We start from the raw sequence: 19,947 nt of genomic DNA on the forward strand, positions 1-19,947 counted from the left end.
ATTTATCCCAGGGATGCAAAGCTTCTTCAATATACGCAACTCAATCGATGTGATATACCATATTAACAAATTGACGAATAAAAACCGTATGATCATCTCAATAGATGCAGAAAAAGCTTTTGACAAAATTCAACACCGATTTATGATAAAAACTCTCCAAAAAGTGGGCACAGAGGGAACCTACCTCAACATAATAAAGGCCATATACAACAAACCCACAGCAAACATCAGTCTCAACGGTGAAAAACTGAAAGCACTTCCTGTTAGATCAGGAAGAAGAAAAGGATGTCCACTCTCACCACTATTATTCAATATAGTTTTGGAAGTCCTAGCCATGGCAATCAGAGAAGAAAAAGAAAGAAAAGGAATACAAATTGGAAAAGAAGGAGTAAAACTGTCACTGTTTGCAGATGACATGATACTATACATACAGAATCCTAAAGATGTCACCAGAAAACTACTAGAGCTGATCAGTGAATTTGGTAAAGTTGCAGGATACAAAATTAATGCACAGAAATCTCTTGCATTCCTATATACTAATGATGAAAAATATGAAAGAGAAATTAAGGAAACACTCCCATTTACCACTGCAACAAAAAGAATAAAATACCTAGGAATAAACCTACCTAGGGAGACAAAAGACCTGTATGCAGAAAACTATAAGACACTGATGAAAGAAATTAAAGATGATACAAACAGATGGAGAGATATGCCATGGTCTTGGATTGGAAGAATCAACATTGTGAAAAGGACTATACTACCCAAAGCAATCTACAGATTCAATGCAACCACTATCAAATTACCAATGGCATTTTTTACAGAACTAGAACAAAAAATCTTAAAATTTGTATAGAGGCACAAAAGACCCCAAATAGCCAAAGCAACCTTGAGGGAAAAAAACGGAGCTGGAGGAATCTGACTCCCTGACTTCAGACTATACTACAAAGCTACAGTAATCAAGACAATATGGTACTGGCACAAAAACAAATATAGATCAATGTAACAGGACAGAAAGCCCAAAAATAACCCCACGCACCTATGGCCAACTAATCTATGACAAAGGAGGCAAGGATATACAATGGAGAAAAGACAGTCTCTTCATAAGTGATACTAGGAAAACTGGACAGCTACATGTAAAAGAATGAAATTAGAACCCTCCCTAACACCATACACAAATATAAACTCAAAATGGATTAGAGATCAAATGTAAGACTGAACACTATGAAACTGTTAGAGGAAAACATAGGAAAACACTGTTTGACATAAATCACAGTGAGATCTTTTTTGATCCACCTCCTAGAGTAATGGAAATAAAACCAAAAATAAACTAATGGGACCTAATGAAACTTAAAAGCTTTTGCAAAGAAAGGAAACTACAAATAAGATGAAAAGATAACCTCAGAATGGGAGAAAATATTTGCAAATGAATCAACAAATTATTAATCTCCAAAATATATAAACAGCTCATGCAGCTCAATATTAAAAAGACAAGCAACCCAATCCAAAAATGGGCAGAAGACCTAAATAGACATTTCTCCAAAGAAGACATACAGATGGCCAAGAAGCACATGAAAAGCTGCTCAGCATCACTAATCATTAGATAAATGCAAGTCAAAACTACAATGAGGTATCACCTCACACCAGTTAGAATGGGCATCATCAGAAAATCTACAAACAACAAATGCTGGAGAGGGTGTGGAGAAAAGGGGACCCTCTTGCAGGGTTGGTGGGAATGTAAATTGATACAGCCACTATGGAGAACAGTATGGAGCTTCCTTAAAAAACTAACAATAGAACTACCATATGACCCAGCAATCCCACTACTGGGCATATACCCAGAGAAAACCATAATTCAAAAAGACACATGCACCCTGATGTTCATTGCAGCACTATTTACAATAGTCAGAACATGGAAGCAACCTAAATGCCCATCAACTGATGAATGGATAAGGAAGATGTGGTACATATATACAATGGAATATTACTCAGTCATAAATGAAATTGGGTCATTTGTAGAGACGTGGATGGGTCTAGAGACTGTCATACAGAGTGAAGTAAGTCAGAAAGAGAAAAACAAATATCATATATTAACGCATATATGTGCAACCTAGAAAAATGGTACAGATGAATCAGTTTGCAGGGCACAAATAGAGACACAGTTATAGAGAACAAACATATGGGCACCAAGGGAGGGAAGTGGCGGGGGGTGGGTGGTGTTGTGATGAATTGGGAGATTAGGATTGACACAGATACACTAATATGTATAAAATGGATAACTAATAAGAACCTGCTGTACAAAAAAGTCAATAAAATTGTAAAATTCAAAAAAATTTTTTTAATTAATAATGAAGAAAAAATGTTAAAAAATTTCTTATCCCAAATTATAACTAGATTCTTACATTAATTTTTTCAATGGTATAAACAAAAGCAATTAAAAACCTTAAAATGAGTTCCATCTGTCAAAGAATTTGGAGATAAATGAACTACAGTAATCTAATACTCCGTTTTCATCAGACTTGATTGAATTTTCATTATGTCTCTATATCCACAGTAAACAATTAATAATAGACAATTAAACATGATTTTTTGGAAACTTTTTTCAGAGGTTAGAAATATAGAATGAGTTGCAGAAAAATAACATTTTAAGATTATTCTATTACTAATATGTTTATGGACATAATGTAGGGCAAGCAATTTTAAAGAAAAAATTGTTTATGAGTACTATATATTCATAATACCAACTTCAAAAATTCAGATTGCTGTGGTACAATAAAGAAACAAATATTTGGTCTTTGTCCTGGTTCCTAGTGCAGGGTTCCTAAAACCCTTGTAATCTTTGGAGTGGTAACGGTGTCTTTTGTATGCTCGTGAGATGATGGGGATGGGGGTGGTGCCTAGAGGTAATGGAAGACAGTAGTGGAGGCTAAGTAGCTCCTCAGTGGGAAGTGGTCTGAGAGAAACAAAGCCAAGATTAGAAGTTTGGAACTTTCAGTCCTGCTCTCACCTACAACCCCATGCCCAGGGAAGGGAGGTGGGTGGAGATTGAGTTTAACCACTAGTAGTCAATGATTTAATCAATCATGCCTTTGTAATGAAACCTCCACTAAAACTCCTAACAGATGTGGTTCAAGGAGCTTCTAGGTTTGGCAAACACTTTGAAGGGCTAGGAGGGTGGAGCCCAGAGACGCCATGGAATCTTAGTTCTCCACCTCTCTCCGTGCATTGCTTCCATTTGTTTTTTCCTAAGTTTTATCCTTTTTAATAAAGCTGCAGTTGTAAGTAGAGCAGTTTCCTGAGTTCTGTGATTTGTTCTAGTGAATTATTGAACCTGAGAGTTGGTCTTGTGAAGCCCTATATTTGTAGTTCTCCAGGCAGACGTGTGGGTAGCCTGGGCATTCTGTTTGTTGCTGGCATTTGCAGTGGGGAGTCCTTAACTTGTGGGATCTGCTCTAATTCTATGAGTTAGTGTTAGAATTGAACTGAATTGCTGGAAATTTAGTTGGTGTTGGAGAATCAGCTGGTGTGTGTAAAAACAACATGAAACTGGTGTCAGAAGCGGTGTCAGAAAACACCACTCAAATCCATGAAAAAGAACATTTTAAAGTACACGCAATCTTGCCACTAAAAGGTGACCATTATTAACTTTTTAGTGCATTTCCATTTAGGTTTTTTTCTGCATATATAATCAGTCATTTATGAGGAATAAGAATGTTCATTTTATATCCCAAAAGGTATATTAGCACTCAGCTATCCTGTAAAGTATATTTGATAAAATTTTATAATATATATATAACTCTGTATTTTATTTTCAGGAAGATAGCTAACTAAAAGATTGTCTCAGGTATAAAAATGTGTATCTTATTATTTCTTGAAGGAAAAGGAATTTTGTTGCTTAAGTAATTTTTATTGATGATTAATCCTCTCCAAACTGTATGATCTATTGATTTTGTTTCTTAAATTAATGAAAAATACACATAAAAGTTACTAAATATGTTCAAAATATAAACTATTTTTACTTATCAACAAAGTATTTGGACATTTGCATTTTATATAAAGTATATAGGTTATATATAGTGTATGCATAGTACATAATATACATACATACACACATACCTACATATAGATATAGATTTTATAAGCAGAATATTAAATTTATAACAGTATATATATTAATATATATTAATGTAAAAGGGAAAATAGAGGATTAAAGAAATCTTGTATCAACATTGTATTTTTCAAGATGATATAACTTTCTTTCCAAGTAGATGAATGTTTCTGAACACAATGAGTCGTTACTGCGTATGAGTCATGATAACTTATTGCATTACTTTAAAGGAAAGTATCTGCTGGTCAATAAGTTAACAGAACTCAGTCATAAAATTCATCATATAAAGGATGAACTGTTTTGCCTGTATTCCTTCTTACCTTCACCTGTACACTAGAGTCCATCTTCCCTTGCCTACTCAAATGCAGAAACCACACAATTTTCCCCTCTCTTGCCTGCATCAATTAATTGTCTATTCATACCAGATTAAAAGGAAGAGGCTGTAATCTCTATCATGCTTAAAAACTAACCAATCAACAAAACAAAACAAAAAAATGCCCTTGATGCAACATTTCTCGCCAGCTACTATATTTCTTAGCTCTTATTTACAGAAAAAGATCTGAAAAGAGATGTCTTTACATGTGGTTTTTAACTCCTCTCTTCCCATCTGCCTCCAAACCATTTTAATAAGCCTTCATCAAACAACTTTTGTCAAAGACACAAGAACCTCCAAGTTGCTAAATCCAGTGGTCAAGTGTAAGTCCCCATCCTAATTGAAATGCTTCATTGCCTAGCTTCCAGGATTTCTAACTTTCTTCCTATCTCACTGGTTGCTCTTTCTAAATCTACTTTGTAGACTCTGCATTTCCAAGATCTCAAAAGTTAGAGTGACCCAGGGTTTCAGTCCTTGGTCTTCTCTTTTTATATGTCTACATCAATCCCTTTATTTTATCCAGTCACATGGGTTTAAAACAAAATCTACTGTGACCCGTTCTCCCAAGATTGTAGCCAGTACCCACACTCCTACATTTGAGGGGTGGCCAAGCACTGGCTGTTTGTGGGAGAGACAGACACAAGTTGGATGTGCTGGTTGCAGTATCCCCATGCCTGTGTGAGGCCCCACATGGTGTGGGATGGAAGTCGAGGTAGGAAGAGAAGGAAGATGGGTAGTGAGTCAATGGCCATATCCCGACATGGAACTCCAGGGAACTGAAGGATTCTAAATTCAATCCTGGCCTTCCAGGTGGTTTTCAAGGTATATCTGTTAGAGTAGGAGGTTAGGATATGTTTAATTTATCATTTTGTACTCTTGCCCTGAGTTCTGCAAATGTTGAAACTGTCCTGTTCCTGCCCACAGGGTTGAGCCAGTCCCCTCTGCCAGATCCCTGCTTTCCCAGACTCTCTTGCATTAAGAGGTGGTCATGTGATCTAGACATGTGATATGAGCAAGGAGCTTCTGGGAAATATCTTCCATCCTGACCATGAGAGAGAAAGGCATGAGAAAAGGTTTCTGAGGAAAGCATTCTTTTCTCCCTTCATTTTTGCTTTTGAACACAATTGCTAAAGGATATGATGATGGGAGCTGAAAGAGCCATCTTTGGACCACACGTTGACACTGTGAATGACAACAGCCAACATGCTAAGGATGATAAAAGATGGAAAGAGCTTAGGTACTTACTACCATTACCGAGCTATTAAACCAACTATGGAACCACCTACCACTGGATTTTAGTTTCTGTAAATCATCAGTATCATTATGATTTAGGCCCTATACTGGTCAGCATTTGCTACTCATAACAACACTATCCTAACAGAAACATACAGTGACTAAGTGACAGAAACCAGTCTGGTTGGAAAATCACTATCTCAAGTTTTTGTCACCTCTGCATACCACCTTTACATTATTACTTTTTTTCCCCAAAATATCTCACTTTGCTTAATGTTTTAAAAGGAAATATATCATTTTCATAAATAAAAATACAGGATCATTTACCATTATAGAAAGTAATAAAGATATATAAAACAAAATCAATACTGAAAATAAATAAAACCTGAAAACCATTAAATGCAAAAATAAAATAAAATAAAATCTATATACCAATGAATCCAGACTTAAATCTTCAGCTTTCATTATTTCAACTGCCTACTCAGCATCTACACTGTAATGTTTAGTAAGTCTTTCAAAGTTATGCTGTTAACCACTTCCCCCAAAGCTCCTAATCTACCCCTAATGTGATTTTTTTCTACAGTTCCATATCTCAGCACCACAAGCCAAAACCCTTGGAATCACACTCCACTCCTTTCTCTTATAGTCTACGTAAAATAAATTAGCAATTCTGTAAGTTCTATCCTCAAAACATATCCAAAATTTTAGCACTTCTTGGTTATTAAATAAATTAATGAATAATTAAAGGATAAAAAATCATATCAAAGTTTATACATTAAAAATTAAATAAAATCTGTGAATAATATGGAATACAAATATTATTTAATTATAATTATTCTCAGATCTCTTCCACTCTTATAAAAGTTTAAGTGAATATTTGCTCTGAACTATTTGGGGGGAAACACTACAGCCTTATTATGACTACTTATTTTAGATTAATTTTGCTGTTGTGTGTACGATTACTTCAGAAATTTTGGTTTCATAATACAATTCTGATTACCAAGCTTTCCCAAAGCTGACTGCACATTTCATATAGGATACAAAGGAAATCTGACTCCAGCCACATATAAAGAACACAGGAGCTGCTAAATTTTACATTTTTCTCATAAAGAAGAATTATTTTTCCCTTAGGTAGTCTCTCATCCTTAGGCTGCAATTGACTGTCCTAATTCTGATATAAACCTAATTATTTTGGGGAAAAGTGAAAGAATTATTTGATCTCAAGGTATAACACTTAACAGTTCCAGTGTGCCTGTGACAGTCATCCTTCAAACTGTTTTTTTCTCAAGTGTCAGCTCCCAGAGTATGAAGTATGTCAAATACAGTGATACATAAAACACCTGGTTCCTAGAAAGATCACATAGGGATTTGAATACATTTTAAAGAGAAAGCCTCAAAACAGAGACTAACACTTTTAACATTTCAGAAAAGTTAAAACTACAGCGTAAAACGCATAATACAATGAGATTGGCAACAATACTTGGCGAATGTACAGCTTCGTGAGCCAGTGGCTACATACAGTTCATTTTCCATAGAAGTGATTGTTAGATGCTTGTTAATTGAAATTAAGTTAATCAGCAAAGGACTAACTAATACCTAAGGAAGGTCTTAACTTATTTGAAGCGACTCTAGTGGTGTCAACAATACACAGGGCTCCAAACAGTGCTGTTTAGATTGTATTACTTTTCAAATACACCTGGATCATTTATGATAATGTTATGGCACATTTCCAGTGATATTTAACCACAGAACAAGGAAATGGAAGAAAGGTGGGGAAAATGAGATAACAGATGATATTCCTTTCAGAATTTCTTAAAAAGTATTTTATAACAATGAATAAAATAAATCAATTATTAGTTCTGACTCAAGAACTAAAGTGTTCAATGTGTGTGTGGGTGTTGAAAAGTATATTTGATTAAAAAGGTTTGGAAAAAAACACATCTTCAGTATAGTGTGTTGGCCCTGAAATCTTTTTATAAGACGGGACAGTTTTAAAACACATCTCTAAATATTTAGAAATATTTTAAAATAATTAGAAATTTGTGATGTTTTCATTTAAATTGAGTAGTTTTGGTGGTGGAAGGTAAACAACGAATAAAGTCAAGTGAATAGAGACATAACTTTTTTTTTAAAAGTCGGCATGGACTATATAAACTATACTGAGCTTCCTGTTTAAAAACCCAAAACAATATTTCAACCTTTTTACATCACTAGCTAATATTTTAAGAAGAATGAGAAAGTACTATAAATATTTTCCTCAAAACTCATCCAGAAAACATTGAAGTGGATGAATATTTTTATTAAGTATAATTCAGAACTAGGTTTACTGTTCTCATAAAGGATCAAACTCTTTAAGATATTGCTCTGACTACGGTATCAAAATGTTACCATTTTGAAAAGCAGGCCATATATAATTCCATCTTAATATATTAATATAAAGGAGAAAAATTAAAGCATTGACAATTTTTTGTGATGTTGTTGCATTTTTCAGGATTATATCATTCTGTTTTTTCACCTTCAATTTTTTAGAACCCTACCACATTTAACTCCATGAAGTACTAATGTAATACTAGTCAAGCTAAATTACTTAACTGTTTCTACCAATATCTGGAAACACAGTACAAAGCAAAAGTTACCTTCTTAAGGAATAAATAAGTTATTATAGATGCTGGTAAGGCAAAACATTTTTCTATTCATCCCTGAAGCTACTCAGAAGCCTTCTTAGATTTCATTATGTATGGCAGGTGCCCAAGTTCACTGAGACACTTCTTTTTTTTAATTTAGAGCTAACTACAGAATTTCCTATTTATTAATCAAATGAGCATTTCACTCCTAGAGCCAATTCTTTCATAATAGGATAACTTTGGCTTAAGAAAAAAAAAAGGATCATAATAGGCAAATTCTTTATGACACTACATAAGAAACAAAGCCAGTCAAATTCTAATGAGATTTTGATAAGAGGTTGAGCAAATTTCACTAAGGAAAACACAGAGAACCAAAGGCAGCAATATATTTCCACGTAGAGTGGTTAAAAATAATCAAACCATACTGTATGAATACTGAATTATGAGCTGTATGCTATACATATATGATTATATTTAATTATAGCAAAACTCTACAAAGTAGAATCAATTATTCCCAATTCTGAGGAGATACTGAGACTGAGAGCCATGATGTAACTTGCAAGATCATATAACCATCACAGGACTGAACTGAAATCCAAATTGAAACTGTGTATGACACGATTTTTTGCTCCTCTTTAGCACTACACCTTCCTTTAGCAATTAGAGCACAGGGAGGAAAGAAGGAAAGTGAAAGGTGTTTCTTTAAAAGATCTGACATTGTGTTTGCCAGCCCATCACTCATGTAAAACCCAAGTTAAGGGGAGATACCAGAAATTGGAAAACTGGGCTAGGTCAAAATCAGAATCTTGGATGCAGAAGTCTGTCCCTGGAAAAGGGCAAAGGGTCAGACATAGGAAAGGGAAGCTTAGTAGATTCCTTGTCTCTCCATACGGGCACCAATTTTCTTTCTTAGCCCTAAAAGCTTCTATTATTTCTTTTAATTCTGCAAAGTACTTGTGATGCTGTTAAATATTTTTTCAACAAGAGAAGTAGTTGATAACTACAGAAATGATCAATTTTTATTTCTAAGTTAAATGTCAAGCGTGCTATAAATGCTCCTCAAGAATTAAAGTTCTAACTGTCATAATACTACAGCGATACTATAAATTAATTTTGTACTGATAATTCATTAACTGTTTTATTTATATTTATATTATTTTTTAAGAACTAGATTAGATTTTTGCTATGATTACTGTAAGCTCCAATTTCAACTTGTTTGAAATTAAATCAGAAAATTCAAATGACTGGAATTACTTTTTTCCTCCAAATATAATTACCTATTTTAATGAAAAGAAGACAAAGGACAAGTAAGCAAACAGCAAACCGAAATGCATTATTTAGTTTTAAGTACTTTTGTAGTTAAATCTGAGACTTGGAGTACCTCATTTCCTCTGTAATCACGTTAACTATAGGAATTTACTCTATTATTATTTTTTCCCAGAGTATATCATTAATATAGTAATGAGCCAATGAAATGAATGTTTTATACTAATATCAAAAGGTGTTTATTATGATGACTGTGAAGTAAATTTAAAATATAATTAAATAATTTAAAAATAATAATTAAATTAATTAGAGTAAATTAGAGTTAGCCATGCAGTGTTAGGGAAAAGAAAATCTGTAGAGTAGCAGCAGATAAGATCTGAAGCACAAGTGATTACACCCAGAATGGCCAGAGGGTGACATGGCTTAAAAAGGGACAACTAGACCAGGAAGGCTAAGTAGGCCATGGTAGGAAGTCTGGACTTTAGTGTAAGAGTAACTGGAAATCACTGAAGAGTTTTACCCAAGAGAGTTGCATAATCAGATTTAAACTTTTCAAGAGATCACTCTAGCTAATGAAGGTAGGAGCAAGAATCAGTATGGGGAAAACTGTCAGGAGACCACTGAAGCAGCTTTGCAGAAGTTCATGGTGGCCAAAAAGGTAGTGAACATGGGGAGAAGCAAACACATTTTAGATAAAGAAGATATTTCTATGTGAAAGAATGTGTGTAATTAAAGTAACAAATATTTGATAAATGAATGGTTTTAGAAAGACACTGACCAGCAAAAGGCCTTATATGGTGAGTTTATTTTCTCAATAAACTGCCCAAGGTGGTGCATCTTATTCATCACTTTACAAAAAAAACCCCAAGAAAACATTATTAACTTTTATACCCTTTCCCTATACTAAAAAAAGAAGACATTGCAAATAAATGATGCTATGTCTTTAAAATACTCTCACATCACCCAATATCACTTAAAAATTCATATTATACAGATCCTTATTTTTGTTAAAAACAAAAAGGATGCCAAATTTTGTGTTCTGCTTAAACCTTTCTTAAATTCTTTCCTTATCAATTATGCCCTGGTGATTGTTTTTACAAGCACTTATTAAATAGTTAACGTATTTTAAATGAAATAAAGTGTCCTTCAGATTCTGGAAAGTTCTAAGGATTATTTTCTTGAGATTTCTCTCTTATTATTTCTCTCCTGCATGCTCTCATATCCTGTAGATGATCATTTTTCCTACTTTGTAGAGGAGAGTAGGCAGAAATCCCTCAATTTACTGCTCTACCCTGGTTCCACCACATATCTACATCACGCCTATTATTTATTTTATCTAGTCTGAGTAGAAAAGGCTCCTCCTAGCTGGCTTCTGTTATCTCAGTAGAAAAGTGTCCTTCATGAAACTGAATGGAGTGGAATTACTCTCCCGCTATTCTGGATCTCATTCCCTATAGTTCCTCAGGTCATGACTATAACACTGATTTCCTTTCCTCTATCTCTAACCACTTTTTTACTGGTTCCGTCCCATCAGCATATCCATATCCCATTTTTTTTTTTTTTTTAATGGTACACGGGCCTCTCACTGCCGCGGCCTCTCCCCTTGCGGAGCACAGGCTCCGGACGCGCAGGCCCAGCGGCCATGGCTCACGGGCCCAGCTGCTCCGTGGCACGTGGGATCCTCCCAGACCGGGGCACGAACCCGCGTCTCCCGCATCGGCAGATGGACTCTCAACCACTGCGCCACCAGGGAAGCCCTATATCCCCTTTTTTTCCATCTTAAAACCACGCTCCATATTCTTTCTAATAGCTACTTAATTTCTCTCCTTGAGCCTTATTGATTTTTCCTTAAAAAGCATCATCAAAGGCTGATTACATACCTCTGTGCATTTGATGGCTGGGTATATTTCATTATTATACCCATTTTAAAGAGGATAGGAAGCCTGAGCAAGGTTAAATAAACTTTCCAAAGGCTATAAACTATAAAGCAGTTTAGACAGAATTCAAGACAGTCTCATTTAAGGCTTTATTTTGCTTTGTAATATAAAGTTTGATGCCATCAATATCATTAAATGTATTTATTAGCTTTTGTGTGTTTGTTTTTCTAAATAGTAATATCACAGACATTCAACCCATATTACCTAAAGAAATACATACGAATAATGAGAATACAAATCTATCTTTTAAATATGTGACTATATTAAGTACAAGGCCTTTTTGAAATTTTTAATCTGGTAAAAGCTGTTACATAAAAAAGTATTATTCACTTCTTTCTGATAGTACTTTAAAAGCATAACAAAAATGATAATAGAGTATTATATGCATTTTGTTTTATATTACACAATAATAGATAAAAGGATGCAATTTATACTAAAGTGAGTATAAGTATGATAAGATAAAGAAATTATATTTTATGTGCCTATTTAACAATCCAAATTCAATATTATCAGGAGCAAACGGTCCAAGGAACTAATACTGCATTTTAGAAGGGCAGTCTAGTTGTACATAATTCAACAGTATAATGACTCAATTAAGCAACATTAAGAAGTACAAAAGACTATTACTCATAGTAGATAACTTCTAGTTTGCTCCATTACATTATTTTTTCTAATTCCTTAGCTACCTTTTCAACTAATGTAGACAGATGACCCCTTAAACAAAATTAAATACTTAATGTCAATACACTTCTGTCACTACAGTCTTTAATGTATTACTTTAGTCTATAAACATTCATTGAGGGCCTACTATGGGCAAGGAACTATGTCAGGCACTGAATGTAGGAGGATGAAAAATGGGTGACATAGCTGCTATCTGAGGTAGTTCAAGGAGAATGTCAGTAGCACATGAAACTCACAGGAGACCTCATGAAACTTCTGAAAGTGCATTCATTTAAATAAAAACATTTAACCAAGTTAACACATAGCACAGGCAAATCATATACAAATGCTACTTAATATAGAATATATATTAATGACTAAAGTACATGTTCACATTACTCTTTCTCAAGTGTCACAGCCTCTAAGGGAATAAGACAAAATTTTTGGTTACACTAAAGAACTATTTTTTTTCCCCAGAAAATGTAAATTGTCTTCTTTTTGCATATATATAAAAGAAGTACTACTAGTGAGGAAAGGATTGTGGATATTTTCATATCTCTGCATGGTTCAGGTTTTTGAGGATAAAAAAGTAGAATTTGGGTTAAAGGATAAACCTTAGGAATTAAAAGATGATGGAATAGGTAGTGACAGTCTTATGGAGAGATTTACTTCCCAAGAGGTAAATGTTAACATTTCAAAGGGGGTAAAACCTGGAGCCATATATATGTATACAATAGGATTTTTACATTAGGGAGCTGAGGTCTCCTTTTCTCTCTCAGGAGGAGAGGAGGGCAGCTGTACAACAGCTCCTCTGCAAACACCCAGGTTAATAATTTCAGGGTTCCTCTCTTCTGGTGTAAAAATCCCCCTTTTGGTACTTGCAGGTGCCACCATCTCACTCTCTTCACACTGCTCTGAAGGGAGAGATGGCGTGTTGAGGACTGGTGTGGTTATAGCTCTAACAAAATAGTCTGCCCAGACACAGCAACTTTGTTTCCTGGACAAAATAAATAAATGCATCTAATAAAAACTTATCATACTGTAAATAAGAATTTAGGGGGAAAAGTTTCTTTGAAGACAGAACTTCACTATACTTATTTTCAGGCAGATCAAGTCACCTCAATAGTCAATAAATGATCTTATTCAGCAAAGGCAACACACTGATCTTTATAATTTTGCCATAAGATTTCAATACAATGAAAAGTAGGGATAGTTTAGTGTATCAAAGTAAGGTAGACTAAAGAAAAGAAAAAGAAAAATCACTTACTTGATATTATCAAGACAGCCCGATTCAGGTTTCAGAATGGCAGTGTGATGAAACATTTTATATAAAGCAATCCCAAGGAAGATTACATTAAGCTGGAATGTAAAAGGTACTGTTATATTGCATAACTGGAGTAGAAAAAAAGTAAGTGTATTCTCTATGACAGATGAGTTGTTCTGGGAAATTAGCTCTCCTACACTTATAAAGGAATTGGATCATAGATGACTGCCTAGTATTTTAGTAAAAGCAAGAGGCCAGTTTGGGAACTCGGGATACCAATGAGTTACAAAGCACTGCTATGCCAAATATACACACATACAAAATCAGCAGCAGTTGGAATGATGATATGGAAACTGCAAGACAAAGCCAAGTCAAGTATATATATATATTTTTTTCAAGTATATATTTTTTAAAAAGACAGTAATTATTCCAGGTATGTTACTATATCTACCCTTTAAACATGGCCCTTGATTTACTGTTCAAGTGCTACATTATAAAACATAAATACAAAAATCATAATATTTTTGAATAGCTAGGTCAAAAGGATTATAAAACGCTGGTTAAATTTTGATGCTACAACAAATTAGGATTAAAGTAGAGGGAACCCCCACTGACATTGTTATATCACTGGACCAAGAGAGAACATATGATTTGAAACAAAACAAAATAAAAGCTCCAGTGTACATTTCAAATATCACACATATGTAAACTGTATAGAAAAGCACATGTTGAATTGCCCTTGTCACCTGCTTCGTTTATATATTCCAGAACTTGGGGCTATTTTGTATTTTAAAATGGTAAGTATATAAATAATATACTACCAATAGCATCTCAATTAGGATAAATAATGCATATTTGAAATCAAGATATTATGCATTTAAAAATAAAAAAAAGAAAGTATGATTCCAGAATGTTTACCTAACTTACTTATCATCCTCAAGTGAAATCCTCTTAAATTTTAAAGCTTTTGAGATTTATATAAAAACAAAACTGGAAGGAACAGGAAGGTTATTTTGCCACATTTCCAATTTCTGTTTCCATTCATAATTCAAATTATCCAAATGAAAAAGAAAGAAAATGTACTCTTTGTCAAACAAAGTCATCACTGTTTAAAACCTATAAAACGAAATGGATTATGCTAGCTCAGGCCCCTGAGGGGCCACAGTACTGCATAAGCTCTTGCAAATGCATGTTTTCTTCTCCCAAGGGTTTTGATTAAGTATTTTACAATATAAAAGTAGACTATAATGAGTGTCTAATTGCTTGAGTTATATAGGGTCAAATAAGTACATGCTTTCCCAAAATTATGTAAATTAAAGATAGACAGCACAAGGATAGTGAAAGTTTTATTTCTTGACCTGGGAAACACATAGTTAATTAGGAGTTCTTACCATAATTATCAAGGTCGCTGGTCCTATAAAACTCCAAATGAAGTAGGTGTCAAGTCGGAGCCAACATCTGCAATGAAACACAAGGAAGAGAAGGCATTCAAGGACTGGATATGGGACATACATCAAGAGTGAGCGAGTGACAGAGAAGAATGTGAGCTGCAAAGCATTCCACTGGGAGACAGGAAATATTACATTGCTTGTTCATTTAAATGCTGAATTATGTGCCCAATTTCTGACAGCACTATTGATGGAGTAAGATAATCACCCCTAGAGGAAGCAGGAAAAAAATGGCACTGGGCCTATTTGCTAGGGCCTTTTGTGTCTGTCATAGAAACCTTAAAAAAAAAGAAAAAGAAAGAAAGAAAAAGCCATACATATAGCCATTAAATCGAGTAGCTTTAAGCTATCTTTTTCTCTCCAATTATGGTGCTACATAACCTGTCTATCAGCTGTCAGGTAAAGTGACATTTTCCTGTCAAGAAGATCTGAGGAAATTCAGGACAAAGAAGAAATAAATTTGGTATCAGAAAACTGAAGTTTAATTAGGTTGGGCAGCCAACCTTTGAGAGTTCTTAAGTCTTAAAAAGTGCATTGTTACTGCTAGTGCTTCTGGGGTTGCAAATTATCCTTAGCATCCCATGAAGTTGATTCATGACCCAAAAGTAAATTATTAATCACTTAATTTCAGTTACATTTAATACTCCCTCAATTCTTAAAGCTCTGGGAAATTACATTTTCATTCTTCAGGATGACAGGGAGACAAAATGGAAGTGACTAGTTATGAGAAAGATTAATGTAAATTTTGAACAAATTACATTTGATGTTAAAAATCATATCTTGAATTATTTGCCATTTGGCTATATTTGAGGCATAATTAAAAAAGAAAACATCTCCAGTGGAAAACAGTCGAGTGCTTTGCTAAGTGGTCTAAAAGAGCAAATCCAAAGTATGTAAATATTTCTGATTATTATGTAACTGTTACTTAAACCTCAGCAATAATGGAATACCCGAAAAGCTATGTAGAAAGAACTTTATATATGTCAATACAGGAATAAATAAATAAAATGTTCCCTATTCATATGATGAAATGTTATAAAATAGTCAAGAGGGAGGAAGTAGATCTTTATATGTCAATAGAATAGACCACAGTAACAAAGTTTAGTGAAAAAGTAAAGTGAAGAATCTATATATCTTTGAACTATAATACACATATTTTTGACAGATACATATATGTATGCAATTTTTTTAATGAAATGGGAAAAATCATCAAACTCAGATTAGTGATTGCCTCTCATATGTGAGTACAGAGGACCAGAAGCAGATGAAAGAGGCTTTATTTTAGTAATTACTGAAAGCTATGTGCCAAAATACTAATAGTTTTAACATTTGAGTGATAGAGGCAGTGATGTTTATTATGTTGTTTTTTTTACTTTTATGTAACTTGAATTTTTTTGGAAAAGGTTAGAAGCTAGATTTTTAAGTAAAGAAATAACCAAATGCCCTGAAAAGAAGTGATTTCAAAACAAGAAAATCTGGCCTTATTCTATTAAGTTAAATATATGTAAACTAATTTCAACTGGAGTATAATATTTGCAGTCCAATAAGAAACTGACTACAAGTTCATATTTTTTACATAGACATATAATTTCTCTTTATTCAAAATAAACATAATAATCCAATTTGAAAAAATGTTATTAGGGAGGCAATCAATACTTAAACTATTAACCATTAGTTTGTTTGAGTAATTGGTTATCTTTTTGTTGTGCTGTTGTTCAAAACATTTGGTCATGGAAAATAAGAGTGTGGTATTGCCAATAAGGAGAAACAAACCAGAGAACACAAAGGTTGAAATATGAACATTGTCTTCATTCTGACCAGAGGCTAGTTTGTTACCGCCCTAATAACAAAGGAGTGTGTGTGTGTTGCGCGGAGACCAGAGAAGGGGAAATATTTGTGGGTCTCTCTGCGTCCTCAGCGAAGACCACATTTTCCCTCAAGATAAGGACAATAAAGGACAAATCATGGACACATTCCCAAATTAAAACATACAAAAGCATACACATACACACAAACACATACACCAGAGTCCAAGAATGTTGCTGAAATTGTAACAACATGATATACTAATAATACATTTAAGAATGACTGTTAATAGTACAGCCCCTGTTCTTCTGTAGGTCAGACGAGTTTTAGAGAGCTAATGTGAGAACAAAAACACATTTTCAGCAAGCTGTTTTCAAAGGAAAATGCATTTCAAGAATTTATGAAAACTGTTATTCTACAGGTTAGTGACTTCTTAGACAAACAATTTTAACTACAATATTACAGAATGTCTTGGATGAAGTAGAGAATTTAAAAAATTTACATAATTTCACCAAATGTGTTGTTAAAATAAAATAATGTCATTAAATTTTAGCCTTACAAAACTTTTATACTTTTCGAAAAAGGTCTTTGTTTTGCAAATGCTTTATTTGGAAATAAATGTGCCTTTGGCATAGTGATCTCTAAATGTAGAAGTGAAATTACTTTAGAAGTTGTTTTTTCTGTAAGAAAATTCTTCAATATCTATTCGGTACAACAGATTTCAATTCTCTGAGGAACTGAACAGTGAAAGAGGCGATATGAAACACTTAACATGTATTAAATAAATCCTCTCTCCTTGATGGCTGCCTGAGCTTGACTACCTTCTGGACCACAGTATGGCAAGAATCCCTTTTCTAATTCAATTGCCATATGGCCATACCTGCTGTTTTTGGCCCCATGCTGGCTTTCTCAAAACTTTCTGTATTTCCTCTTTCCCATTAACTACCTTAAAAGTTTGTGTGATTTGTGCCCTGAGTTTCCTGTGCCAATGTTGAAAGAATTCACCCTGGCTTTAAGGTGAGGGAGAGTACAGACCAGAAACCATGGAGAATTGTTTCCAGCATCCCCCGTGGATACCAAAATCCATGGATGCTCAAGTGCCTTACAGCTGGCCCTCCATATCCATTCATGCTGAATGCATGGATCCGGAGGGCCGACTGTATTATGCGTGTGTTTTTACATGCCTGGGCACATACATCCTACCTCATAGTATTCTCTAAGTCTAGGCCATTCAATGTCACTTAGATACAATGCAAAACCACTGATTAAGGGGAAACAAATGCTATAAAGGAACAGCTTATTGTACTAAACATAATAAAGTCCAACTTGCAAATGGCCAGATAGACCTGCCATTGAAAAATACAATTTATCTGACAATTGCCTTTATCCACTAAGCATCATTTAATTTGTGAAATCATTAATTTTAATAGGCTACTTTTGTTTAATTTTTAAGATATATCAATTCTTTTTTTAAATGAACTTCTGTCATATACATAAAATCTATAAATTATGTTTATATCAGTACTGTAATAAAAGAGATAACCCGCTGTTGAAAGAGCAAATGCATTCTGATGACACTACATGCTTATTTGAATCAAGACTGAAAAATCTTACAAGACCAGACACATTCTGGAATTCAAAGGAGAACTTGTCACATACCATAAACCTTTACTTTTTCTCCCATTTACCTATACAAAGATGTCACTGAAATTCTTTTTGTAGCAATTTTTAAAAAATTATAAAATCAGCATATATTGCCATATATTTGATAAAGTCTTACTACATTAATTCAGGTTTATTGGTTTAATACTCTAAACAACTGATACTAATCTGCATGGATAAATTATTATGCTCTTCCAGAATTATTTTCTTCCAAAATATAAGAAACATCACTGCAAATTAAATAATAATAAAGGTGTTGAAATCTGGATCAGTCTCCTGTAAAAATGTTAATTACCAATTAAGCAAGTACTACCTTTAGGTTTACTCAGAAAACAGAAAAATAAAACAATGAAATAAATTAATTTCTCAAAACAGGACAACAGAAAACCATACTTCTAAAGCTAATTCTCTTCTCCTACTAAAATACTCCTCACCATTTTTCTATCATCAGTCATTTAAAAAAGGCATGGCTCTGTATTCTAAAAAGTAGTAAGACCAATTGCCCAACATATATAAATGTCACCTAAAACATATGTTTTATACTGTTTTTAGGTACCAGTAACACTACCAGAGTGTAGTTCCTTATTCAAAGTTAGTTTAACATTGTTCCATTAAGATGCCTTGGGATATTGTATTTTTTTGCCTGTTTAATTCACTCTTATCAAAGCGGACATCTGACCATTAACCAATTCTTTGAAGTAATGTAAATTAACAATGATATTTGCTTCATTTTCTACAGGACCTAAATCACAGACTAAACTATCCTTGTTGAGTATTAAATGTAACCAGTAAACAATCTTTGTGACTGATAGACCATGAAATTTATAGGGTTTAATTATATCAGGTTGTTTATGAGAGTTTGTAAACTACACATTCTTCTTTTCTCTGTAGCATATGCAGATCTTTCTATATTTGTACTACAAATATCTGGCAAGATTGAGAGAAAAAAGAAGGAATAAAGAGAATTGGGGCAAGAAAGAAGGAAGAGAAGAGGAAAGGGACAGATACACACTTCAAGCATAATAACTCTACTCTAGTTCTAAGCTTACTGCATAATACATCTGTTAAGGGTTTTAAAATGACATTTGTATCACAGCACACTCATGCATCTAATATTGAAATACTTTGTGAGCAAGTGCATGAACTGGAAAAAAGATTGGCAGAGTAATGCAGGAATGGAGTGTGATCACTGGTACTCAAGACTGGCATTTGTGGTTTAGCTACAATTTTGAATTTTAGAACACAAAACTAGATCTCATACATCAAATATAGGTTAGGTTGTCTTCATGCACCCAATATGTTTTTTTTTTTTTTTCTTTGGCCGTGCCACATGGCTTACGGGATCTTAGTTCATTGACCACGGATTGGACCTGGGCCCTCAGCAGTGAGAGCATGGAGTCCTAACCACTGGACCACCAGGGAATTCCCCCCAGTGTGTTTTTAAAAAATAAGTGTTTCATTATTTCTTCAGCAAAATACATCCTATAAGTTTATGGTGGACTACAAAGGTAAGAAAAGTGCTGTGTTATAATTTATTAATATTAACTGTTGGAATAATTCCCATGTTGC

The 19,947-nt window shown here is 33.9% G+C and overlaps 1 protein-coding gene across 9 annotated transcripts in view; it reads right to left on the bottom strand.

Moving 5' to 3' along the window:
* Positions 1-19,947, bottom strand: part of ADGRL3 (adhesion G protein-coupled receptor L3) — an 854,596-nt gene that overhangs the window by 66,721 nt on the left and 767,928 nt on the right. For all 9 annotated transcript variants that reach the window (XM_060148098.1, XM_060148094.1, XM_060148096.1 and 6 more), the window contains 2 exons: positions 14,854-14,920; positions 13,466-13,557 (listed from right to left, as the gene is read on the bottom strand). In XM_060148098.1, coding sequence (XP_060004081.1) covers positions 13,466-13,557; positions 14,854-14,920 — 159 coding nt within the window. The remainder of the gene's footprint in view (positions 1-13,465; positions 13,558-14,853; positions 14,921-19,947) is intronic.

The sequence above is a fragment of the Lagenorhynchus albirostris genome, chromosome 4 (assembly GCF_949774975.1).
Source record: "Lagenorhynchus albirostris chromosome 4, mLagAlb1.1, whole genome shotgun sequence".
NCBI classification, from domain to species: domain Eukaryota; kingdom Metazoa; phylum Chordata; class Mammalia; order Artiodactyla; family Delphinidae; genus Lagenorhynchus; species Lagenorhynchus albirostris.